Source organism: Ambystoma mexicanum, chromosome 1q, assembly GCF_040938575.1.
Source record: "Ambystoma mexicanum isolate Mex_15411 chromosome 1q, UKY_AmexF1_1, whole genome shotgun sequence".
In the NCBI taxonomy this organism is placed as follows: Eukaryota; Metazoa; Chordata; class Amphibia; order Caudata; family Ambystomatidae; genus Ambystoma; species Ambystoma mexicanum.
In genome coordinates this window covers 420,549,182-420,576,008 of record NC_090922.1, presented here as the reverse complement: position 1 = coordinate 420,576,008, position 26,827 = coordinate 420,549,182, and the positions used below count along the sequence as shown (strand labels likewise).

Here is a 26,827-nt window from a genome sequence, read left to right as displayed (position 1 = left end):
GTTCCTAAATCCTTTCATACGATGACAGCCTTGTTCAGGCTGCCAACCAACACAAAGCACATACTTGTAGCCACTCACAATCATGGGGATGTGTTTTGAAGTTCTGCCCATGCCATAAAACTTGTAATGGATAACTATAGGAGTTTGAATACACAAACACACACTGCTTTCAGAACACTGTTCCAGAACCCATCCAGATGTCCGCACAGCACCTTATTCCAGAACTTCTCAACTTGTAGCTGACTCCAGAATCCTTGAAAGATCCAGATATCTTTGCAGAATCCAGACTCTAGCCTTTGAAATTATTGCTAGCCTGACCCAAGTGCCAACATCCCAAACTTGAAGGGATTTACTTGTGATTCAGCTTGGCTTGCTACCATTAAGGCTGGCCCGCTGAAAACGTGCATCCTGCCATCTACCATGTCCAGTAACCAGAAGGGGCCCATCCAAATCCAGTCTGAGGTGCAGTCCAAATTGACCAGAAACGCCTTGCTGATCCAATCCCGCTAGAGGTGCCCTGCAGCCGGTAGACCAGATCCAATTCATTGACCAGAGCTGACGGTCCAATTTAATAACTTGTTTTGCAAGTATTAACAGGAAGAACAGTGACCAATAGTATATCTGCATTGTATTATCCCCATCTCAACCCATCTCATCTTTAATTCAGAACTCCAGCATTATTAGAATCCTTCTTGCGCTGATTGTCTCACCTGTGTTCCAAAACCATAACTCCATATTGATTCTGAATAACTAAAGTCAATCCCAGGAAGAAGTAGACTATCCATAATGGGATGGGTTACTCTGATCACGTGACTGTAAGATCCATATGTGGCATTCTCTTTTTCATAGTCATAATATGGTGTAATCAAACCCATCTGTCAATTTCAAAAGCGCATTTCTGTTTTCATTTTCGCGCCTATTTTGCAAAAACACCTCTCACTAAAACCGCTATAACTCCTTCAGTCAGAACAGTGTATTTGACCTGTTTTTCTTCCATATCGCATAGTAAAAGTTTGCAGCAAATTTGCAAAATTCCCAAGTTTACACATGTCATTTGCCCATTTTAGAGTACATTTTCCATCCCATCCTAATCTCAAGTGTGTATTGTTGTTTATTGCTCATGTATGTTAGGACTTGATTAGTGTTGCTTTTCTTTAGAACTTGTCTCCATTCAAACATTTTTGCACCTTTTGCAGTATTTCACAAAGCCATTTTTCATCTGCCAGTTTAAATGTGTTATTTGCAAAAACGTTTTTTCTCTCTTGTTTAGGGAGAGAAGATTGCCTACAATTCTAGACATTGTATTTCATTCCTGAAAACCTGCTGATTACTCACCTTGGTGTAGGACTGCTCATTTGTATTTAAACAAAACTTTGCAGGGGGAATATTAACCTAAACGCTATCTGTGTACAAAACAAGACTGCTCTTTTCCCTGCGTTTTCTATTTTGCCTCCTTATAAGTGAATTCAATTGCTTGACTTATATTTTTGAATTGTATTATCACCCTTTGGGTGATTGCTGCCCCATATATATCTATATTAAACCTATGTGTGACTGAATATTAAATAAATAAGTCTTTACCTTTACAAACTAGCCTGATTCCTGGTTCAGTGTGACCTGGGGGGTATTTTGAGAAGGGTGTGATATGAGTGGTATATCATTCAGCATATTGAACTTATAAACGCAAGTAAAATAAGGGTTTCATTTGCGCACTACATGCTAGGCAAGACTTGGGTGTGTTCTTGATTGAAATCCCTTACAGCTAGTGACCCCTTAGATGCCCAGCACAGACACCAATAGGGATCTGTTGAGAGCCAATATAGATGTTTTTGGTCAAAGACCAAAGTTAGATCCTGACCATCTAGACGACATAGCATACCATGTATGTTTTGTGAAGTCTTTTGACCACTTTCCTTTCTATATGAGAAAACCAGTGCAGTGGTTAGACGTAACCCTCTGGGAACACTGTCCTCTTCCTTTACTGAACTTCCCTTACATGCCAAGGCCTCAGGTGTGGATAGAGCAGAATGGATATGCGTGATGCTGGAAATGCATTGGAGGAACAGGGCCTCCATGTCCTTGTCATGTACCCCCTTATGTCTGTTCTGTGTTGTTTTCTGCACAGAAGTCCAGTGTGACTCCTGGCAGTGCAGCTCTTCATCATTTTGGTCATGGTGAACAGACTCTTGGGATACCCTTATGGCACCCATGTGTGGGGGTACAACCCTGTAACTCTAGTCTATGTTTTTGGGCACCTGTGTGTTGCCCACAGAGCAGGGTATGGACTGGTGGCAGCTCCATGTTGAATGTGACAGGTACTCTGAGTATCCTCCAATTTGGGATCCTAAGCCATAGGAATCAGTGGATTCCTGATAGCAGGCAAGATGGCCCCTGGGGCCTCTTGGTTTCTATTGCCCATTACCTTGTTTTCCCAAAGTCCTGGTAAGCCCTGACGCTGTCCCTTTTTCTAACTGGCTGTTGGGTGGAAGAACCATATATGGTATTGTGGGGATTTCAGGCTAGACTGGATGGAGCCTTTCCTGTAACTGTATGTTATGGGTACACCCTTGGGGTGGGACCTGTGTGCACCGGCGGACTTGGTCACCCACTCTATGGAGTGTGTGACCAATAGGGATTCTATGTTATGGGTGTCTGTTTTCTGTGCGTGTGACACAATGAATGAGACAGCCCTGCCTGAAACTGACATGAATGCAGTGTGGTGTGCTGACAGGCTGGGTGCTTGCCCCAATCCACATTCCTTGTTATGGGTGTGTGGGTGGAAGTGAATAGCCTGAATGCCTGTGAGCCCGATTGGCTGCCTGCCTGCATGAATGCCCTTCTGTGTGATTGGCTGACTGAGCCTGGCTCAGCCAGAGTGAATGAGGGACAGATGTGTATATCTGGGGACCTCTCACTTGCAGATTTGTTCAGAAGCTGAATTTGAAACTTGAAGCTCATCCTTGAAGCCCAGCTGGAAGAAGAATTGCTGCTGCACTTCCTTCGACAAAATGTAAAAGCTGTTGAGTCTGTCGAGGACGGAGAAGACCTGGCTAGGTGACCTCTCCCCGAGCAACGAGGAACCATCGTGCAAAACTGCTGTTCTTCATCGAGGTACCCTGGAACCAAGTCCCATAAGGCTGTCGACCGGAAAAAGGGGTCCACCGAGAATCTTCAAGTAAAGCGCCAGGGCATCGAGGCCATCGAAGTCCATTGCCGTTGACAGGGAGCAGAGGATTTCCATAACCACTGGAAGCCTGTCGCGTCACCCAGAAGCGGGGACAGCTTGACGGCATGCTGCTTGACGACCGGAGCCACAAAGCTCCACCTTGCCTAAGAACATTTCAACGAAGGGCTCCCTTGCCATCACCGTCAACCGCTTTGTCTGGCCGGAGAAAATCGAGGTCATCGGCTACCCGAGGAAAATCCGCCAGTGGGTTTTCCGCCACCCGAAGCTGAGAAAGAGGTCCCAAGGACACTGACGAAGTGAAGATCCGAGGTTCAGTCCGTGGTCGAGTCCCGATCACCAAAGCTATCTCGAGGTAAGTGCTGCGGCTGCCTCACCAACAGGCTAGAGAACCGCCAAAGCAACTCTCGACACTCAACGCTCACTGCAGGGCCCACACCCATCAGAGTCTTATTTGCAATACCGAACACTTTGCATCGAGGTGGACCGCACGCCTCATCTTCCCAGGACTTCATCGAATGATCAAAGAGTACCACGAAGATCTAAGCTGCTGTCTCGATACCAGTGTTCCACTTTCCTTCGAGGAATCTTCAAGCCCTGTGGCTCCTGCTTTAAAGGGAGTCCACCCTGGAGGGATCCGTCGACAAACCACTGAAGAAACTCTCCCAAACCAGGTACATTGGGGTGGTTGAACTTTTTGACAAGGAAGTAAGACTGATTTAACATTAATGGGCTGGGCTTGTTAATACTTTTATTACAGGTTGCCCAGGTTGGGGAGGGGAATCCTCACTCAGAAGTGTGTTTTAGTAGCTAAAGAAAGCATTCTGCCATTGTTTAACCTAACTTGCCTTCCTTCTTATGATCTATGTTGATACCCCTTGCTGCATGATTGATATGTTACATAATAACTGTCAGAAGCTGATGCATTTTAAAAGGAATCTAAAGCTAAGTGTGGTACCACATAGACATTGTATACATTTGCCATATTAGAATTACCAAAGTACAAGCAGATGGGAAGCAGGTGCAAGTGGATCTAGGTCACCTGGCCTATGTCCCCCCCACCTGGTGCCTTCCTGCCTGCCGCTCTTTTTCACCACTTAGCAAGCCCTGCCCACCTGGTGCCTTCCTGCTTCCCGCTCTTTTTCACCACTTAGCAAGCCACGCCCACCTGGTGCCTTCCTGCTTGCCGCTCCGTTTCCCTACTTAAGGAGCCCTCCAGCTTCTTTTCCTTTGCAGATGGGGAGCAGGTGCAAGTGGATCTAGGTCACCTGGCCTAAGCCCCACCCACCTGGTACCTTCCTGCCTTCTGCTCTTTTTCACCACTTAGCAAGCCCCTCCCACCTGGTGCCTTCCTTCACCATCACTGTCTTGTGGCCAATGCTGGATGTGACTTTTATGGACTTCATTCATTCACGGTGCGTCACTCTTTCTCAACTCTCATGCTGGACTTCCTTTGCATCTTGTACTCATGGTGGCCCTGAATCATGCTGTTCCCATCTTCATCTTGAACCTGGCTTGCAACATTATGTGTTACTACTGACTTCTGCAATTGTATTCGCTCTCCACTCTTGCTTCTCCACTCTTTTTGACTGCTTACTCTCTTTTCTCTCCTCCTTGCCCTTCTCCCTTTTCCTATCTCCTCCCCTTACTTTCTTCTATGCACTTACTCTATCAGAATTGTCCCTTGACCTAATATGACAGCAACCTCGTCTGTTTCCTCCACCCTCCCATTACTGTTTTTTTCCTCCCACCACATCCAGCACCATCTGAAATGTCGTCAGGCCTAGTATGATAGTAGCTTGTTTTGTTCCTCCCCTCCCTTTCTGCACCCCTCGGCCTCACCTTTTGTTTTTTTCCGGCTCTACCAGAAATGTCGTCAGGCCTAGTACGGTAGTCGCCTGTCTGTTTCCATTTCCTTCTCACTCTCCCCCTCCCTTCCTTATCTGTGTCTTAGCTCTTGCACTATCTGAAATGTCGTCAGGCCGAGTACGATAATTAATTTCACATCCTTACTGTTCATGGCCTGTAAGAATGTGGTTGTATTTTCCCTTGTTCCCTCCCTTGCCTTGAAGCGCTTTGAAACACATTGTGTATAGGCGCTATATAAATAAACAATCATATCAATCATATCATTAATGGTGTATATATCTCTGAACCTTATTTTTATATAAATAACTGTGCTAGCACATAACAGTGTGTTGACATTCCTTTGTGGGGGCTTGGTGACTCACTGTACTTAAGAACCAGCCTGCATCACCTCCTGAAAGCTTAAGCCTTGGTTGCTCGTCCTTTGCTACCATAATAGAGAAGCTTAGTTGGGGTGCTCTGTGCCTCTCTATGCTCTACCATACAGAGGGCAGAAGTACAGATACCCCTCCCTCCAGTTTTCACAGTATGTATTCCCCCAACCTCATACAGATGGTCAATTTATGTGGTTTACACTTTCTCTGGTGTATGATAAACATTCTATGACACAATGACAAAGAAAACATGGCAGGACACAGTCCCTCTAAACACGGCATGGAGGAGGTGCCTATTAGCAAGTACATGGTACTGACACGCTAGATGTATCTTGCCGAAATCCACATTTGATGTATTTTCTCAATCACACAAATTTTGTGGTAATGTGTAGCTCAAAACGTTTATCTGCATGTCCCAATTGGGAGGTCAAGGAGGGTGGCTTTTGGTGGACAACTGCACAGTTTAAAGAAGTAAACGAAAGAAATATGACTATTATAATTTCCCCAGGCATTCCAGTAGCCTGGAATCTTGGAGGCAATGAATGTCATAAAAGGCGCAAAGGTTTAAGCGTAGGGTCTTACGTAGCTTGGGCTTCACAAAGCATTTCACAAACCTATGCTATTTCCATAGGGAAATCATGCCAACTGATGGCAAAGCAAGCACCTCTACATGAAGTCGTCAGTGAGATAGACACATGGGGAAGGTCAGGAAATTATTTAGCAATCCTAGACAGGATAGGACACGTAGGTAAGGCATGGGCCAAAAGGGAGGCAAAAGAAGCGGAACTTACCTGTAAGAAAGTGGTCCTGTACAACCAAGGATTGGCTGTTCTGCCAATTGAAATCAGCCATCTTGTAGCAGATGAAAACTTTGTTGCATTACAGCAGGGACTCTACAAGCTGAGAGATGTGGTAGTGGATATGGTGCATATCATCCAAGAGGACCTGTAAGCCTTACAGGATGAACAAAAAGCAATGTTTGAAATTCTGAAGATCACAGACTCGAGGACACACTCGCTACAGGTGTTCCAGACTGGTCTGCCATCACATGGCCAGAGCAGCTGACATAACTGAACCTATCAAGACAAGATCAAAGACAGGTCGTTTCAGAGACTACTTGTACCGAGTGTACTCAAGAAGATATTTCATGGAATATCAGCATGGGACAAAGACTTAATGTCATGGATACTGCATGGGATTCTGAACATTCCCATGCCAGCAGAGATATCTCTCTTTTGCGAAGAACAGCAGTCCATTGGCACCATTCATCAAGCAGAGAAGCAAAGGATACAAACTCTCTCTGAGGTATCCTACACCCATGCCTGTGTGACTCATGAGAATTCTACAGTATAACTGTATTCCCTGAAGAACTATGTGGGAACACCCCATACAAGATACCAGGACAGTCTCCAAATCAGCTCATGTGAGCAATATTCAAACTCAACCAAGTACATGCTGAGTGCAGTTCGAATGGATACCTTCAGTAGCAAAGCTCTACTATTACCCAATGTATCCTACATCGTGCAGTTTAATGCTTCATGTTGTGTTGTGCGTGTAAGGATTGCCAGCTTAATCACTGTCTCAAGAACAGTAAACTGTTGCAACATTGTTTTTCAACCACCAATGTGAACTAAACTAGTGCTATTGAACTGGCCAGAGGTGAGGCTGTCACCACTGAAGTTCCCACAATTATCACCGAGACTGGCATATCTCCTGGATATGGAGGTACACAACACTAGCACCACAGAGACTTTTGTAGAAGCATCAAACAGAGTACTGCAATTGGCCTCAGACCTGCTGGAGAGAACACCAGATTGGTCGAAGGAGATCACCCCCTGTGGAAAGCTCGGCTCTAACAAATGGGAGTTCCATCCTGGGATCCAATATGGACTGGCTGATAAGATTCTTCTCTTTCAATCCACTGAAGAGAATGTTAGACTTTTTTGGAAACAGACGCAGGGATCACCCCTGTGTTCTACATCCTCGCAGTTGGATTCATCCTGATCATCTTTTAGATTCATCGTGACAAGTAGCAGTGAACTTTGTCAATGCACCAAAATTGTATCCCGATTAACAGGAGAAAACTGCTTCGAACTGTTTGTGCGGCAAACAGCTATAATTCATTAGCAATCATCAGTGGCTGAACATTGTCTGCTGACCAGTACCTGCTGCAGTTGGCTCATCAAGACGAAATGTTTATCTTTTAATAATAAATAACTAGTGAAGATCATAAGTGATAAATAAGTATTCTGGCATGTTTTACATGCTCTTTTGTCTCTTCACACTTATTCCGATGATTCTATGATGCCTCCACGGCCTGTTCTACGTCTCAACGGGGGGGGGGTTACATGTATTCCCCATGTTTGCCCATATTAGCCAGGCGGCATACCAGGCCTTCTTGCTAAACGCAAAGTGCAATGGAAACACTTTCATATTAGTTAAATGCAAGCCATGAGATTTGCTTTTTTCATGTTGCAATGAAGTACAGTAGAGTTTTTTCAATAGTCTGGGCTGCATGCCAATGGCCTTGAGCTAGGTATTGCCGTCCATTGATATGTAAGCTTTCTCTGGGATGGAGGACAATGTAACTGCAAAATACAAAATGTAGAGAACGGCAAACACTGAACTACAAAAGGCAGTCCTTACTATAGTTTTATTCTGTAGTTTTAAACCGGATTCTGTAGTTCGCTGGCACATTGTTGGAGCAATCGGAGCAATCCCTAGGGCCATGTCCTTGGCCAGTCTTTGCACAAGAAAGGTGCAGTCAGCTAAAACAGAGTCTGGCACAATCCCTAATAGTCTTGAAGGACAGGGAAAGTAGGCGTGGAACAGGGACGGCCCGGAGAGTATTTAACCGAGTAAGCTGAGCCCCTGCACATAGCTGTTTGTGGCGACGGAGCTGGCAGGAGGACAAGGCTAGAAGGAGAGGAAGAGCAGAAAGGCTTTCCAGATGGGAGGGGTGAAACAACTACCAATTCTGTTACTGGATTTCCGAAGCCCCAAAAGGGTTCCTGGCTATTTTTAAAGATTTTTTTAGCAGTACTTGAATGCTTTTTAAGCTACTTGGAGCGAGATCTTTGCTTTTTCCCCCTAAGGCACTTCACCTCACAGCCTAAGAGCAGACACCTTATTCTGGATTGGCGATATGCTGGCACCAGTAGGTCCAATGGACACAATTCCTTTTTAATCATTTTATCCTAGTTTGATGCATTTGCTGAGGAAAAGCTCATGTGCAGCAATAGGTGTCTTTTTGGATTCTTTGCAATTTTTTCAATTTTCCCATTGTTATTTGAATTGTGGATTTGTCCAGGCATCCAGTCTTGTCTAGCCCTATTCAACTCCCTCCCTTCTACAGTTAGTGAGTACGAGAAGGCCTTTTACATTAATGTGATACCCCATTGAGAACGATATTGAGGTAGATGTCGCTATGAAGATTGCTTAGCATAGATTCTGAAGTTGCCTAGTAAGGCCTGGTGAGGCAGGTAGCTGGTCCATTATGTGACTATGGTTAATTGGAGAAGGTTGACCAGCCCTAGTGTCTTGACGAGAGGTAGAGGCAACAACAATGATTTCAGCCTTTACATTAATGAATGTTTGCATTTTTAGTGTGTTGTATATAGTGACATTAATGGTAGCACTGTTTCTTTATTACATAGTTCTTGTGATTAAAAGAATTACTTTTTACAAGAGTAATACACATTCATTCAGTGTTCATTACGGAGTGCTATCATATGACTTTAACCATGATTTTCTTTTTTATTACTTGGACAGAAGAACAATGAAGATACTGCTATCTAGACGCTGAGAGCCTCTATTCTTTCCATAGCATGTTTTAAAATCTTTGCCGTGGCAATGGTCCATCTCGTCTTTTCACCCGAGATCAGGAGAGTCCACCAAGTCTCCTCACGTAACTTGCAGTCAGGGAACAGCGGGGTCAGATATATATCTCTCACTGCTCTGGTCTCCGGACAAGACATCAGCAAATGCCTTATTGTTTCCTGTTGCTGTTGATGTGCGCATAGTCTGCATTCATTTGATTTTGACATTGATCTTATTTCCAGGATTGTGTGTGTAGGCAGGAAATTTAGCCGTGCTCTCAAAGATACGTCTCAAGGTTTTATCTGGAAATTTGTTGATATACGCTTCCGTTTCCTTTAGTCTTTTTGCCGTCTTTGTAGGTGCCTTAATTTATTATTTACAGCTGTTTCATGTGTGTTAATCCAGTCCAAATCTTCCATTTTGTTTGTTTACTCTCAGAGGATTGGAAGTTAAGTCTTCCTCAGTACAGGCAGTAAGTTCCAGTTGGAGTTTTTTTGCAGTCAGCCAAGTATTTAGCATTTGGCAGCGACCTCCTTTAATCTCCTGGGCAATCAGCTGGTAGGCTGGTGGGCCTTTTTTCATCGAGGTTTTCCTATAGAGCTGCACGCTACTCAATTCTACTATTGCTGATAGAGCAGGCTAAGTTTGCGTCTAATAACTGCCATGGAAGTAGACCTGGGTATGGTAAGAAATTATCTCCACAGGTATCCTTCCAGCTTTGGCCACATTGCAGCTGGGATGTTTGGGATTACGTCCATCCCATAAAGAATAGATGGAACCACTTATGCTTTGTAGAATTGGATTGCAGGCAGCAAAGAAAACCTTCCAAATTTCTTATCAATTGCTCTGGTTTGTAATGTTAGATTTTGCATCTTATCCGATAGGGCTTGTTGCATTTTGACTTCAGATCTTGAACTGTCGATCAAAACTCCCAGATATTTAAATTGGTCGACTGTTTCAATTTTTGTGCATTCCAGAGTCCAACTTAATTTTTCTGTTTTTTTTGAGAATTTTTCCAATATCAGGATTTTTGTTTTGGTCTTGTTTATTTCTAAGTTGTTTTCTTCTAGGTAGTGCGCAAGATTATTCATTCAATTGCCTTTGAAGTCCAATGGAAGTTTGATCCAACAGGATCAAGTCGTCGGCGTAGAGCATTCGGGAGACACTGCAATTGCCTATTTTTGGTGGAAATGGTCTTACTGTGGTTTCAGTTTCTTTGAAGTCCCCAAGGAAAGCGATGAACAAAGCTGGGGCCAAAGGGCAGCCCTGCTTTACCCCCCTTTTTTTTGAGAGTATTTCGTGTGACAGAAGGCCCTGTTGACTGAGGCGTACACACATTTTTGTGTCAGTGTGTAGAGCAATCAAAGGACCCAAGATAGAAGGCGGGCACTTCCAGGCTTCGAGCTTATTCCAGAGTTTCTCACGATCCACTTAGTCAAACGCATGGGTCCAGTTGATGAACGCTTGAAAGACCCTAGGGGCGCCTTCTCTGACCTTACTTTTAATTATGCTTAAAAGCATGATCCTCGCCGACGTGCCTGCGTTCTTCATAAATCCGGTTTGAAACGGGTCTGCACATGGGGAAGATCTTGTCCAAGCCTGGAATCTTGTCAGAAGCAAAGTTGCGAAGACCTTTCCGATGATGTCTAAAAGGGCAATCGGGTGGTAGGTATTCGGATCTTCCATACTGCCCTTTTTAAAAATTGGTACCACCGCAGAGGTCCATAAGGTTGGGATTGATTTTAATTCCTTACAACGCCTGAAGATCTTACTGATAAGAATTATCCACTTTCGGGTGAGGTTTTAGGTCTATGTTTGTCAAACCGTCAGGGCCTGGGGCTCTTGACGTTTTAAGTTTCCGAATAACTCTTTTGATGTCATCTTAATCCGTTAGATCTTCCCATGTTGTGCATATTTTCTTTTCTGCTATTGGTAGTTGTGTTACGCTCACCTGGTATCCACGGGGACGCCACCCACCTCTGGTTGGATGATTTGCACTCTCGAACCCTCTCTCAGTCCCATGGTAAGGCCTCTGGTTAAAGATGGGTGTGCAATATAGGAGAGCTGAATTCAATACCAGATGGTCTTTATGTTTTCCCACCTCCCTTGGCCTCAACTCCTTCCTCCCCCTTGGATCCTCTCCTCACCTTAATATTGTAAAAGGTGGATTCTCCGTCCTGCTCCTCGTGGCAGTGGTGCGTAGATGTGGGGGGGAGCAGCGACCAAGTTTCTTCACTGGTGCAAGCCCCCCTGTGGAAATCCAGGCCTGCTGCAACTCCGTAGGTTTGCTGCTTTACAGTCTTTATATGCAGTTCTTATGTTCCTCTTAGTTCGAATAATAATGTCTTGCTTCTTTCCTTTTAGGTATGGAAAGGTATTTTGGTGTTGTCATGCAGTTTGAAGCTGGGCATGGGCCCGTAGGCGAAAGCGCTGTGTGCGCGATGCTGTCTGGTGAGTAATGCGCGGCGCTGTTTTGCTTTTTATATTGCTAACCTATGTCTTTTCTCTCCTTGCAGGTTGCGATGTTCCTCGCCAAGCGCTGTAATGTTCCAACAATGTTACTGACAGGAGATGACTACCCAGGTAAGAATTGTGTGGCTTTCTTCATTCAGGAGGAAACGTGAGTAAACGCTTACTAATGCTGTCTTTCATTCTCCTCTTTCCAGGTTATGGTATTCCAGGATGCATGCGGTGCCGGATGATGGAGTTCATACCTTCAAGTGAGTGGAAATGAAGTCGGCAATGGATTGAAGACAGGATACTGTTCCAGGTAAGTTTTGTAGTGTTCTTTCTCTCTCTGCAGGTCCTTGGTTTCAGGTAAGCTGGCATCAAAGAACTGGACGCGGTGAGCGTTACGCTGCCCACAGCAGAATAACGCAAAGAATGTTCTGCTGTTTGGGTGCGGTTTAAATAGTCTCAGGTAAAGTAGTCCAGGTAAAATAGTCCCAGGCCTGCCACACCCAAAGTAGTCCAGGTAAAGTAGTCCCAGAAGACTAGGCCGCATAGCTCAGTTCCTTGTAACTGAGCTTTGTGTGTGCCTCCATGTTGGCTGAACCCCCCAAAGTTAAATAGTCCCAAGTAAATAGTCCCATTCTAATGTTGGTCTTCATGATGGTTATGAGCCTTGCGCCAATGGCTCCAGGACTGACTCCAAGAGAATCTTGGATGAGGTTTAAAGGCCTTTGACCTCGCCCTAACTGGAAGGCGGACTTGCCAGTGAGGGCCAGGGGCAAGAGTCATGACAGCTGTCCTCCTGGGGATTCAAAGAGTTTCGTAAAATGATTCACCCATGTCTCTACGCCTACAGAGTTGGTTAACATCTCGTCGGTTCGAGAGTCTGTTTTCTTTATTAATTAAAATGAATATTAAGTGTGGGATGTCTATTTGAACTACTTTGTATTGATGAGCTATACAAAGTACATGTCTGTTGGAAGGATGGGGTTGAGACTGTGTTGCAGTAACAAAAAGTTCCTTTTTATTTTTTCTCAGGTTACTGAGCTTGTTAGTTTAGCTCAAATCAAAAACCAACACAAATAGTCCTTTCTTCCTTCTGAAGGCCGGGGTATCCACCCCTTTTGGGGCTTCTCCTTCTATTATCTCCAGTACAAGCCTTAATAGGCCCAACAAAATCTCTCTTCTTCCTCTGACCATTTGGCTCCTGCAAAAACCAGAACAAGACTGACACAATATATCGTGGTTCTTGGGCTTTATACCACCGGCACTTCCCACCACCCAATCAGGACTGATCTAGCTGGTAGGCACAGCGTTTCCAACCCCGACACCTAGATTTTTGCTCCGTGCCAATGGCCGCCACAGCCAATCCATGCCATCATCCCGCTTATCTGGTTCGCCAGCATGTGGTAGACGCCGCTGTGCCTCGGCGCACCGTTCTCCGAGTTGAAGACTGAGAGGGGTCTCTGTGCGGCGTTCCCCGTGTTGAAGTAGGAGAGGAAGGTAAGTCGGGGGCTCCTTGCTTAATATGGCGGGGCTGGCCATAAAGCTTCCCCCTGTGTCAGTGATGGATGCGGGAAGTGAGGGTGCCATAGTCCAACTGGTGTTCCCTTCCTGAAAAGGGGAGCACCGCTGGCATTTTAACTCCGTCCCCCCTGGAGTTTTCTTGGGATTAGCCCAGCTTTCCTGCACATTCCTCGGGTATCTATGACACCCACTGGCCTCCACAGTATTTTAGGCAAAGCTCTGCCTTCATTCAACAACTGGGCACCGTAACCGGAAACCCGGAACAGGGACCGCGGCTACAATGTCTTAATACACACCTAGGGTTAATAGATGGTGTGAGCTGTTGACTATCAATATAAATATAATATGACATTGGTATGACATTGGTAAACCTCTCCTGTGTTGGCAATTGAGAGCAGCCACCTACTGCAGGGGTTGTTGCCTGCTCTCTTTACTGTTGCATTGACAGGTACGTGCTTTTCCCTACCCCTACCCCTATCAGAGCACCTGTTGGTGGGGGGGCATGATGGACACTCCCCTGGGGATGGAGGGAAGGCTCTGGGAGGTAGGTGTGATAAACATCAAATCACCCATCCTTCAGTGGCACCAGAAATAGGTTGAATACCAGCCCTGGCCTCGTTCAGAGTAGGGCACTGGATCTAAAGTGCCCTTCGCAAGAAGCTGACGAACATCCTCCAATACACGGGGGTCAGAAGGCGAGCATGGATTGGTCAGGTAATGGTTTGGAGGGTGTTGGGGAGAGCCGGTATATCTGGTGCATGACCTGTAAGACCCAGGCATCAGATGTGGTAAGAATCCACTCCTCATCAAACCCGGAAATCCTGCTTTCCCAGGGAATGAGTGGTGTAAGTCTATTTCACAGGGGCTTCGCACTCGAGGCTGTGCAGGGAACAGGGGAGGCTGGCATGCCTACTCTTGAAGCACATCTGCCCTGACCCCTAGTTGGATGGTGCTGCATCTGTTTGCCAGAGGGAGCTTGCCCTCTGCCCACGGGTGAAAACCCCTACGCATGCCCGCAGGTGCCGCAGGCTGTTGCTGCTGAATCTTTAGGCCGAATGACCTCTAGGCCAAATGACATAGTAGTCGCTTTAAGGACTTATATTTCTGGAGGGACTCACTAGTTTTTGCCCCGAACAAATTGTTACAATCAAACAGCATTTCCAGAGGTTTGGCCAGGACATCAGGACCGAAACCAGAGGCTGCAATCCTGAGGAATTCCTGAACACCGTCCCTGAGGCCATTTGACGGGATGCCTTCTTTATGTACTTGACCAGTGCTTTAAAGGACCCCCCCTAAGAATGTAGGCCAAAGCTCGAAAGAGAATTTGGCAAAGGCACAGAACCATTGATGGCTCTCAGGCACCTGATGCCCAAACCAAAAACCTTCTTCCCCTGGCAGTAGCCTCTTACTCTCCCTGACCGGAGGTAAGGAAGGGAAAGTAGTCTTCGGTGGCTGCCTGGACCACAAGGTCCTCTGGAAAGATGTGCGAAAACAGGAAAGACTGGTCGGAAGGAACCGCTCTGTTTTTCTTCGCCAGATCCCAGTCCACACAGTCGAGAACTCGACTGCTGGGTTTAAAGGGCAGGAGGGGTGTCCCTCCGAGGACCTTCATCAAGAATGTCTGTTCGCTCAAACTGCTCCATAGGTCTTGAAGGGGCTCACAACCGTAAGGTATCAACCACCTTAGCCATCAGGCGTTGGAATGAAGCCTAGGTCTTCCTGTGGTAGGTGCTGGGAGCATGTCAAGCTCTGGAGAAGTGTCCAGACAACTTGCCAGCTGCAAAATTCAGAAAGTCCCCTTCCTCCACATAAAATTCCTCAGGGAAGTCATTAACTCCTCTGGAGCATAAAGGTTCCAGTATGAAGAGGATGGGATCACATTGCGCTTCGAAAATGTCTTCTACGCAAGACATAGATGGGCCCCAGGGAAGAGGTGCAGCATTGACAAAGGTCATTGTCCTTTGGAGCTGTGACCGAGCCTAAGGGCATTCAGTGGCACACTTTTTCAGAGTGTCTGCCTGCTCATCCAAGTGTGTTGGACTCAGACGGCACAGTCAGCGTCGGACCTTGGAAAAGACATCAAGCATCTTGAGACAAAAGATTTCCCATTCCTCTGATGTGGAGGATTGTGTGGGAAAGGATACCTGCAGCGCCTCTTCCTCAGAGGAGTCTATGGATTGGCTACTTCTCTTCTGCGAAGTGGAAGAAGAAAAATGTTTTGAAGAAATGCTGGGTGAAGAAGACCTCCTAAGGGGCTTCTTTTTGTATGAATGGACAGGGGACCGTTCTTCTGTATGGTGCCCTACCCCCTTTGGCTCAAACGAGTCAGTCTGTCACTTTTTTCCTTTTGGAGGATCTTCACCGACTGCTCTTGAAGCACCTTGGGGGTGCATCGACTGACATGACCCACAGTTCTTAGTGTTGTGGTGTTCTTCAAAACAATATAGACAGATCCGGTGGGGGTTATAGATGAACATTTGACTCCTGCAGCCGACTCTGGGTTTAAATCCCAGGGGCCTTCATCATATTCGGCATGGAGCGAAACGATAAAGGTAATTACTTCTAACAAAGCAGTTTTCCTGAAGCGAGTAGAGTGCGCACAAAAAAGGAACTAAGGGCTTGCTATATACTTGCCCCAGAAATGTTTTTGGCGAGTAGAGGTATTGGGAGGAGCGGACGCAGAGCTTCACTTTGCACTTTGGAGGCAAAACATTTCAGAAGAACAGCTACACTGGGAGATAGACGATTTGAGGAGTCAGTGGGAAGCAATGAATCCATTAGAAAGATGAATATGCAGACATCGGGTACACTCGCAACCATTTTGCCCACCGAGGAGTAGAGGACAGAATCAACCAAAACTGTAGAGATTAGGAAAAGGTTTATTGTGGAGTTGGACCCATGAGGAGAGGAGAAGAGAAGAGGATATAGTCCTTCGCTGATGGCTGAAGTGAACACCAGTGATATTCCAAACTTACCAAATGACTGATCCAAAGGTTTCCTCCAGCTTCTCCCCAAATCCATATGTGGTGAGGATTTATCAAATATGACATCTTGCACAACATTAAGGTCTATTCCCGAAATACGGCAGTCTGCTTTTACATCCAAGACCATCGCCATTAAGCTATCAGACAAAACAAACTGAGACACCTTTAGGGGCATATGTATTGCCTTTGAAAAGAGATCCTCTGCAATTGCTACTTTTAAGATGGCATACTTTTCCCTCCTCTAGCTCAGTAACAGCATGTAGCGCAGATCTCTGCACTCCCTCTGCTCAAGTAGCAACTCAAAACCTCCCCTCTAGCAACTGTCCCTCCCAATGGAATGCAATGTTAGCCTTACTTCTGGAGAGAAGCATCAGCACTGCAATGCTTCAGTGGAGAGCTCAGTCCCTTTTCATCCCAGGACAGTATACCTAGGCACTTACTCATGTTTGCTAACCTAAGAAAGTGTAGAGGTCAATAGGTAAACTGTTTGCCCAAAAAGGGGACAAGTGATAGGAGCTAGGTATTACTGAGAGTTAAACAAAGATAACCAGTCTCCGCTGCGCTCTCCCAAATTATATCGATGAGGCATGAAAACATTGGAGGAGATTGATACTTTATCAATGAAGACACAAATACAATCATCTATTGTGACAAAGGCAAGGACAGGACAAACACAGGAATGGTATGAAACACCATGCAGAGAAACCAGACTGTAAGAGCACGTATCGAATGACATGGGGCATGTAAGGAATTAAATCTGTTATTTAAAAAACAAGTGGTTCCTCCCGCAGCTCCCTTTATCTTGAACATTTACACAACTGGCAACGAAGAAAACAAAAAAAACAAAAAATCTCAACATGAATACATACCTGCTCTGCTGCCTGGCCTTCGCCAAAGCTTTCAAGGAAGTTTCCTTGTATGGCAGTTCCCACAATAGTCAACCCCTTGCCAGCTTTCAACTGAGATGCGAAGGTTAGCAGTCGGGGATACTTCACATGCAAATCTTCATCTAGTTTCAGAAGCACCAGTAGCTGAGGCCTGGAGCGAGCACAAGACAGACTATTACAGTCTGTAAATAAATGGTGTAAGTGGACAAACATACAGTATTTGAAGCTTACTCCCGGATGAAGACTTTCCAGAAGGTTTGAATAATTCAAGGCTTTTTTTCAGACTGTGTCATATATTGTTAATTCTGATTTGTATTACAATTTGATATTCACAGTTGCTGGTAGTAAATAGGGTGAATTTAGTTGCTGAATGCAACTTATTGAAGTTAAACGGAATCCTTTCCTGCACTAAACAAAGTACATTTTTCAATAGTTTTATACTCTTCGAACAATTCTGTTTTATTTGAACCATGACAGTAAGTATGGATCTGTACTGGTTTCAATCATTAATTTATCATTGTCAATTTTTGACTACCACAACAGGCACACAAAAAGAAAACATACCGAAAATGAGGCACTGTTGACAACCCATGTTCACTATTCAACAAAAGGACATGGAGGTCAGTGCAGCATCTGTGGGAATTACCTTGTGTAGGTGAGAGAAAGGGGAGAGGGTGTAGTTCTGGAAATTGGGGCATGGGCGAACTAAAAAACCACTGTAAAGGGCAGAAGAAGGTGCAGAAGGGTGTTGAAACTAGCACAGCAACAGTTGTGACTCATTCAAAACACAGCTAGCACTTATAATATAGAAAAGTGTTTGTTTAAAAAAAAAGATTAGAAGTTCCACAGAAGTCTGAGGAGAGGAAATTAACTGATGGAACGAGGAGCAAGGTGTAGAAATTGGGGAGAATGCCCTCCACTAACCCTAGTAAAAGAAAGAAGAGGTTTTAAAGAGAAGAATAAGAACGTGTCAGTTGGAAGTGGTTGTTCGGCTTTCATTAGTGAAGGCACACAGGAAAATGACAAACATGTAAAAAGGACAAAGGATTAATTGGTAAAAAATCTTCAAGAGCAAAACATGAATCAAGCGATTTGTCAATCTGACATAGAACCACCTCTTTAATGCTAGCTAACACACACATGTTAATCACAAAAGAAAAGTGTGAACAATAGTCTGTTCAGAATTCAAAATTACAAATAGTCCCTTTACAATGTTAGTAAAGAATCATAGCGGACCAATGAGAAACGGGACACGGACAGACACACACCCAAAACAGAGCTATATTCTTTTCTCTTCAAAATATTATGCATCCACCTATTATTTATCACCCTGAACGCTATGGACAACTCTTTCCACTCTATTGAACAAAAATCAAATTTCCTTGGTGTTACATGCCATATTGGTGAAGTTCTTGATGCCCTCTTGTTTTGCAGTTATATGTTATTTGAGAATGATAGTGGACCGACATCAACTGTTTTCCCAAATAGCGTTTTTTTGGCGATCTAATGGGAGATTGAATTTGTTGTCAATGAAATGGTAAAAAAGAAATCAAACTGAATGATCCACGTTGACCACTTGTAAGAAGCGGGGGTTGGGGAGGGCAAAGGGTGGTGGAGGAAGGAATGGGGAGTTATTACTGTATATGTTAAAGAGGTAGTTGGCTCAAAAATGTTATGCTTTAAAAAGATGGTCTATAATAAAAAAATATATATTAACATTATTTTTTACAAAAAGTTCCTATTTAAAATATTCTGCAAAGGAGCCTCAAAGTCCTGATTTTCAAGGACTCTGAGGCATCCATTTTGCAAAATGAAACCGATTCATGTGTTTTGGTTAACTCTTCTCTTGTGGCAGTAATCAAGCAAAAGCCCCCTACTGGGAGCTTTTGCTTATTGCTGCCAGAGAGCAGAGAATGCGGTACGGCTAGAGAATGAGAATATGCAGCGTTTGAGTTTTCTATGTGGTCCCTGTTTGAGCCCAGTCATGCTTCACTGACCAGGCTTTCCTGTTCTACCCAGGGGGTATGTTGCCCCTTTCCAGCTCCCATGGCCCACCCTCGGGCATCATCTTGTTGTGGTCCCTGGCTCACCTTTGACAACAATTCACTGTTTACTGGTGTTTAGTTTCTACAATTCTTGCAGTAGTTTCTGCTCATATACTTGATGTTTGCCCCCCTGCATTTCTTCTTTTGTGAAGCTGACTGCCTTGTCACCCAGTTCGTGGAGGTACATGCAGTAATGCTTTGGACACTGCATATTCTTTAGGAAATAGCTGCAGTATTTTGTTGTACCTAGTGATGCCTTGAATGTTCCTACATCCACCACTACATTGTTGACACATTGTATGGCTCGAATGTAAGTTATGTATGCGCTTGCATTTAGACCATGTGAGCTTGCATAAGATGTGCTGATGTTAATAAATACTTTGCACTTATTTTGCCGAATGTTCCAAGGTGTTATATCTTTCAATCAAATATCCATTGTATTTAGATACAATATATCCATATTTGCCTTATCTGAGCCGATGGTTACTGTTTGCTGAGACACCAAGCTTAATATTTTATAACTGCTGCACATAAACATCACATGATGCCAAATCCATATAAGGTTGAAGGAAGCTGGAGGCCGGTGGCAGACTATGGAAAGGAAAACAACATGACCAGGCAAAGCTGCAGAGTGAGGCCCGAGCTGCGAGAGACGTTTTGTGGTGGGAGCAAAGCCACAGAGAGCTGCTGTGGAGACGGAGGGAGGTGCTGCACGAGAGAGAGAGAGAGAGACAGGGAGCTTATGGCGGCCAGAAGTGTCGCTGAAATGCTGTAAGCACTGACTGGTGAGTCAACCTAGGCAGGGGACACTGGGATGGCAGCCGAGCATCTCAGATCAGTGAGAATTTTAATGAGTGCTGAACTAAATGAAAGCAAGCATTTTGAATACCAATCTGAATGAAAGCAAGTATTGTTGAATATCGATCTGAATGAAAGCAGTTTTGTGGAATCTCACAATATAAAAGGAACTGTGTAAATGAATAGCGGCAAAACAAGCAATGGCAAAGCATCATGAGGATGGAAATTCAAATGAACCAAGCACTACTGTATAGCTGAAACCGTAGCAACGTGTATATGAAGAAGCAAGTTAGGTGTGTCGGTTTCATGACCTATAATGGGTGGGCCGTGTGGTCCGAGAACTGCGCCTAGACCGTGTACACCCACCGATGGAAAAGCCACTTTAAACACCCACAAAGAAGCTTGTAATTGAAACTAAAGGAAACATTGTGTGAACTGAAATTGAGGAACCAAACTTTATAAAATTGGTGAAAGATAACCAAAACCTGAAGAGTTGGGAGGTATCACAAAGAATTGTGTTGAAAGACTTAAAAACTTGGGGAAGGGAACCCCTTTGCATTGTGAACTATTTCGAACCTTGGGGAAGGGAACCTTTTTTTGCAAACCAAGAGCTGGAAGAAGCTCTGAATTGTTATTTAACAATGATTTTGATACTGGCATCCCTACACATTGTATACAAATAGATGTGAGGGCAAGTATAGGTTTTGGACACAGACATTTACTTTGGACTGCCTGACACAGACTATCCTTAATTTCGTTTAGGCAGGCAAATCCCACCTTAGCATAGGGCAAGCTAGGCGTTTTTCCACCTTCTTTCTGGTTTAATAAAGTTTATAGCCCAAACTTCAATTCAGTTGTCTGTGTCTACTTCATGATGCCTTCACAGCACCTGTGACGAGGTCAGAACACAGACTTCATTATAGCTGTTTAAGCAATGTAAACGAATGGTTACCAAAACAGGCTGTTGAGCGAAAGTCACAAAACACAGATGTGCGCCACATTGTTATTGAATACATCTTTAATGCAGTTATATTTTACCACAATAATGTATTTGATTGGAAAATTATACTTGTGTCAAGATTTGTGTGCAGCGTAAGTGGTGAGTAACTCTACTTAGCGTGGTCTGCGGTCTTGCTGGTTGGTCAACTGTAGCTTTGGGCTGACTTCTATAGTGGAAATTGTTGTAAGAAGAGTCCATCACACTCAGATGCAACTGCAGGTATTACTGGGTCTAAGGGGTGCGGACTTCCCAGTCAGAGTGCATCTGACTTTGCGTAGTGCGAGGACAGTGCAAGAGGACTACACAGATGAGGTCCAAAGCACCCGATGCTGGTAGAGTAGTTGCTGTGGTCCAGTATCTCCAGAAAAGGCAGCAATTTCTATAGGATCAGAGAGGCAGGAGGTCAACTAGAGCAGTGCAGGCGATACCACCAGAGACAAGTGGAAAGGGATTGGCCAAGAGAAAAAGGAAAAAACGGAGGACCGAAAATTATAGAATTGGAAGGTCTAGCAGGATTGCAGAGCGCAAAATAGAGCAGAACCTTTAAGGCACAGTGAGCAGGAACCAACTGTTCGGTTTAATGGCATAGCGGACGCGACCCATCATTTAGTCAGTCACCATTGCAGCAGTCTGCGCCCTTCTGTGCATGGCCCACTCTGGGACAGAGCTCCAATGTGCTTGCCCAGATGCAGTAAGATGACAGCATCCATGAGGGAGGCACACATTGCAAATACTTTGCCTGTGTGGAGCTTCTGCTTGCACGCAAGAATCTCAGATGCTGTCAACGTCCAGGAGCCAGGAACATGGTTAAGGGAGGTGATATACTATGAAGAATGACCCTAGAAAACAACAAGGCATGACTGCAAATTTCCCCGCTGGGCTTTTTCTGCAAGCTACCTGTTGAAAATGTTAAAGCCCCAGGGTCGGATAGGTTACCCATTGAACATTTAAAAAAAAAAAAAAAATCAATCCCAAATATGGGTGCCCTTTTTTAACATGATTAAAACATCTGGGTCCATGCCTGCAAATTGCAACTGCACAGAAATGTTATCCAATTTTATAAGAAGGGAGATGGATCAAACTATATAGCCTACCAAAAAAGAATGGTACGATTCTTTTTGGTCACTTAGAGAACTGGGTAGATGAAAATCAAATCATCTATGATGTGCAATCCGGCTTGAGGAGAGGTATGGGGACAAGTGAGCAGGCATTTCGCTTAAGGCATTTTTATTAAGTACGTTTGTACATCTTAAGCATAATGCACTTTATATTGCTTTTATTGATTTTATAGCCGCTTTTGATCGTGTGGAACGCAATATCCCTTGGGATGTTCTACCACAGCTGGATGTACCATTTGAGCTCTTGGTACCAATCAAAGGATTATACAGGGGTACCAATGGTGCTTTGAGATAGGGATGTAAAGGGGGAGTGACCAGATCATTTATAATCATCATAAATGTCTGCATTAAGGGCGATGCGTCTTAACCCCATTATTATTATTGCTTCTTCATATAAACAAATTGTCTATAAGAATATTGAACTTAAATGCTGACACCTTCCATTGACCAAAAGAAAATTGGCATCTTGCTGTATGCAGGTGACGTGGTAATGATCTTGAAAGGAGAGGAGGTGCGCATTATGCTTCTCTTTCTTTCTTTAACTCGAACATTAAACAAATACTTCCAACTACGTCATTTCCCATGAAACTAGTGAAGGGAAAAAAACTGTAGTCCTTTCTTTAATAACATGTGACTAGAGCATCCAATCCGGGCTTTCTCCCAGCTAGACCGACTCCTCTTTCCTCATATATATCATACACAGAAATAAATATGAAGTGTTTCTTTCAACAGCTTTGTTCCCTTGAGGGTTAGCTCTGGAATGGAGAGTATTCTCTCTCCTTTCCCTTGCACTCGTCCCCTCTGAACGCCAGAGGGGAGCTCTGTGAGCAGAGGAGCACGGAAGGGGACCCGGAAGGTCCCCGCAGCTCAGGCAGCTTGCAGTTTGGCGAGCAAGATCAAGCCTGCAGTTCTAGTGCTTTTTCCCCTCAAGGATTATCCCAAAGAGGAAAGAAGGATTTGATCCCTCCCCCTCGTCGCGCTCACCCCACAAACCGCAGCAACGCCCTCTGTCAGGGTAGGAGAGCGGGAAGCGGGTCGAAACCTCTGGGAGAGTGCTGCAGGCCCAGGCAGCAGTTGCAGCATGAGCAAGTGAGCGCAGGACTCCTGCTGCATCTACCACTACTGCGTCAACATTTCACTTGACGCGAGGATACAGAGCACAGAGCCGCCCAGGGGTGCACCAACATCCTACTGCCTAGCGTACTGAAATAGGCCTACCTTGAACACACAGACGCCTAGGGCCCCTCTACTGGCCTTAAATTACGACATTTAAAAAATAATAAAATACCAAGCATAGCACCCGACACCAAATATGGCACAATCAGAGAAAGAATGGTTAGAGGAGAAGCTTGCAGAGCAGGATAGCTCTATAGCTGCCAGCATGCAGGAGATCCTTGGATCCTCAGTCAAGACCTCTACAAAAAAGGCAGTGTCAGACATGCTTGCCGCAATCCAGTTTAGAGTGGACGACATGGAGATGCACGTGAGGGGCAAAGTCTCCCACAAAAAAGAACGGGCAGCACGGCTGAAGTGGGGAGTACTAAAGCCCTCAAGAGGCTCTTTAACTGCCAAGGGCAAAAAGATGCTGCAAGTTGCAAGAGAAGCAAGTAGCTCACAGACTCATTTAGTAGGCTTAAAGAAGCCTACTTCAAAGAGAAAAGTGTTGAGTCTCTGGTAAGACCCTCGAGCAGGTAGAAATAATAGGGCAAGGATAAGAGGATGACTCCCAAGGGTCAAGTCAAGTGACTGATTGCGAGGAGTCCCTACAACTGCTGGAATTAAGGTCTGTTTCCCGGAAGGGCGGGCAAAGGAAAAGGTTTCATAGCACGACTCTGCAGAAATGGGAAGGTAGAGAGGGGATGTTTGCATTGAAAGAGCTAGTCAAGCCATAGCCAAAGGAATGGACGCCTTCTCCCACAGTGGAGGAATATCTGAAGGAGAGGATGCAAAAAGCCCTAGTCAAAGAAGTGAGGAGTCGCTTAAGAGCTGAATGCCCGCTCCCCGAAATAGCAGGCAAAGTGACTGCTACACCAGAGTTTGATGCCAACATGCTTACATTCCTAGGTAAGGGCATCAAAGACCCAGATAAAGTGATAGACCCAGCATAAAGAGAATGTCAAGATATGTGCGATAATCAGTAAGGCCCCTAGCCAAGATCAACCAGAGGAAGCAATGGAAACGGGTGCCCAGATACAACTGCATGTCCTAGCCAGCTGGGTGCAGAGAGCTCCTCCTGGGGAACGCCCATAGTGCCATTTCAGCCAAAATGCGAAAAGGCATTTTAATAAAAATAGACCCCAAGCTAGGAGAACTAGGGTCGTCTGAAGCCTGAGCAACAGCGCATGGGCTACTCTTCAGAGACTCCTTTGCCAAAAAGCTGACTAAGTTTGTGGGCACTTACACAGTGCTGGAGAAAGCCCAAACCTCCATCAAAAGAGTATTTTCATCAAACGTTTTCCCAAAGGCGGAGAGAGAAAGGGGCCACTGTCCCGACTGATATGCCACAGACCGGAGGTCCCAGTCAAATACAGTGTTGCCCCAATATTGGCAAGAACAAAATTCAGACGTTTTCTTCTGGATGAGAGGGCGCAGAGTAAGAGGCCACAGTTGGAGAAGACCCCCACGACAGCCAGCCCAATCAGCAGGTAGGTGTGCTGAGCGCAGCGCGACAGCTGGCAGTTAGGGGCAGGATAGTGATTTGCGCACAGGCATGGGACAAACTGTCAGGAGACGCGTGGGTAAGACAGACAGTCAGGGGGTTTTAGCGAGAGCTTTTTGCAAATCCCTACTAGAGGGCAGAGCCAAGACCAATGCTATTCTCATCAGAGGATCACACCCTTATAAGCAAGAAAGTGGCAGAGATGGCGGAAAAAAGCTGTTGCGCCAGTGTCACAGGACAAAGAACTTTGTGAGCAATCTCTTCTTAGTGAAGAGAAAGGAGAAAGTGAGGCCAGCGATCAACCCAAAGGAACTAAACGGCTATATTCTGTACAGGGATTTAAAAGTTGAAGGAATCCACATGCTATGGGATATACTCCTTCAGGGAGTCTGGCTGATACGTCTCAGTCTAAAAGAGGTCTACTTCACAATTCTGATCTTTGCTCCGCACAGACGCTTTCTGAGATTCAGATGGGAAGGCTGTTTATGTGAGTTTGCGAGTCTGCCATTCGGCTCTCCTCCGCTCTTTGGGCTCCCACTAACTCATGAAGCCAATAGCTGCACAGCTCAGGTAACAAGGTTACTGTTTAATCCAATACCTAGACAACCTGATTCTCATGTCGCAGGACAAACAGATTCTGCTTCCACAAGCGGGAAGGGCAGTGAATTTACTTCAGAGCCTAGAACCTCTCGTAAATTGTGAGAAATCAGACTTGATACGGTCTCAGACAATGGAATTTCTGGGCTTTACGATAGACACAATGCAAAGGATGCAACAGCAAACGCACCGAATCAAAAAAGAGATTCAGCTTCTTCTGAGCAAGAACTTCTCTTTCAGGGAACTAGCCAGAGTGATAGAACTACGATCATTCTCAATTCAAGCCATATTGTCAGGTCTGCTTCACTACATAGCCCACCAGAGATGGAAAGCGACACCCATTTGAGGGGGAATATCTCCTACATGCAACAAGTCCCACTGTCAATGGAGGCAGGCAAGAGTAGTGGTGGTACAATCACATGGAAGCATGAAACAGCAGAGCCATTTTCGGGTCGATCTCGGATGTAGTGATCAAGTCGGACGTCAGCAGACAAGGGTGGGGAGCCAGATGCAGAGACCTCACAACAGGAGGGAAGTCGTCTGGGCCGGTGCAAAGCTTACACATCCAGTACACTGTGTGGTGGTGGTCCCCCATGCCTGAACTCCCGCATAGACTTTTAGCAAAAGCAATCACTTATCCAAATGACTTAAAGGGAATGCTATGGGGGTGCCCAATGGAGGGAGGCGAGATCCAACCAGTGGAAATCATGTGTAAAGCCTGGAGCAATCCTGTCAAGTGACAGGCACGGTAACCTGCTACTCTCCGAACCTCCCTATATTTAAAATATGGGGGATCCTGATTACACACGAGAAGGTCTTCCAGACACATTTTGAGAGGCTGGGAATCCAGACTCGAGGGGACCTGGTGCTGAATGAGCCGTTTATAAAATGTAATGCCCTAAAAGCCAGGGGGGAGTGGACGGCACTGACTATGCTGCTCTATTTCCAACTCAGGGAGGTGATGAAATCCACATGGCCTAGTTTCCCGCAAGCCCCCGCCCCTCACCACTGATTCAATATGTGATTAACCCACTGTCCACTAAGACATTGCTGTCCACCATCTTCAAGATGATCAGAACATTGAAGGAGGTGAGGGGTCAGAACTATAGAGTTAGGTTGGAGCGGTCCCTGGGGACAGTGATAAACAAAGAGCAATGGAAACTCGTATGCACACAAACACGTAACCTATCCCTGAACAACCAGCTACGATTAATTCACAACAAGTTCCTGCACCAAGTTTATTACTCACCAGCCCGCCTATGTAGGGTCTTCCCCTAAAGATCTCCCCTTTGTAAAAAATGCGACTGGGACTTGACGATTTCTATCATGTGGCATGGTCCTGTCCACCTATCAGACCCTTCTGGGAAAAAATTGACTCAAATGTTAACGTCTCCATGTGACCTCTCCCCAGAGCTATGGTTGTTGGCAATGATCAGGGAGGGCCCCGGTTCGGATAGGAAACTACTGGGGATGGCAACAGTAACTGCTAGATATATAATCACCAAAACATGGGAGAAA

General features: G+C 45.2%; 1 protein-coding gene across 4 annotated transcripts in view; it reads right to left on the bottom strand.

The window, feature by feature from the left end:
• The window catches only part of SLC12A4 (solute carrier family 12 member 4), a 1,569,223-nt gene that overhangs the window by 291,185 nt on the left and 1,251,211 nt on the right, over positions 1 to 26,827 (bottom strand). For all 4 annotated transcript variants that reach the window (XM_069639659.1, XM_069639652.1, XM_069639655.1 and 1 more), the window contains exon 17: positions 17,075 to 17,243. In XM_069639659.1, coding sequence (XP_069495760.1) covers positions 17,075 to 17,243 — 169 coding nt within the window. The remainder of the gene's footprint in view (positions 1 to 17,074; positions 17,244 to 26,827) is intronic.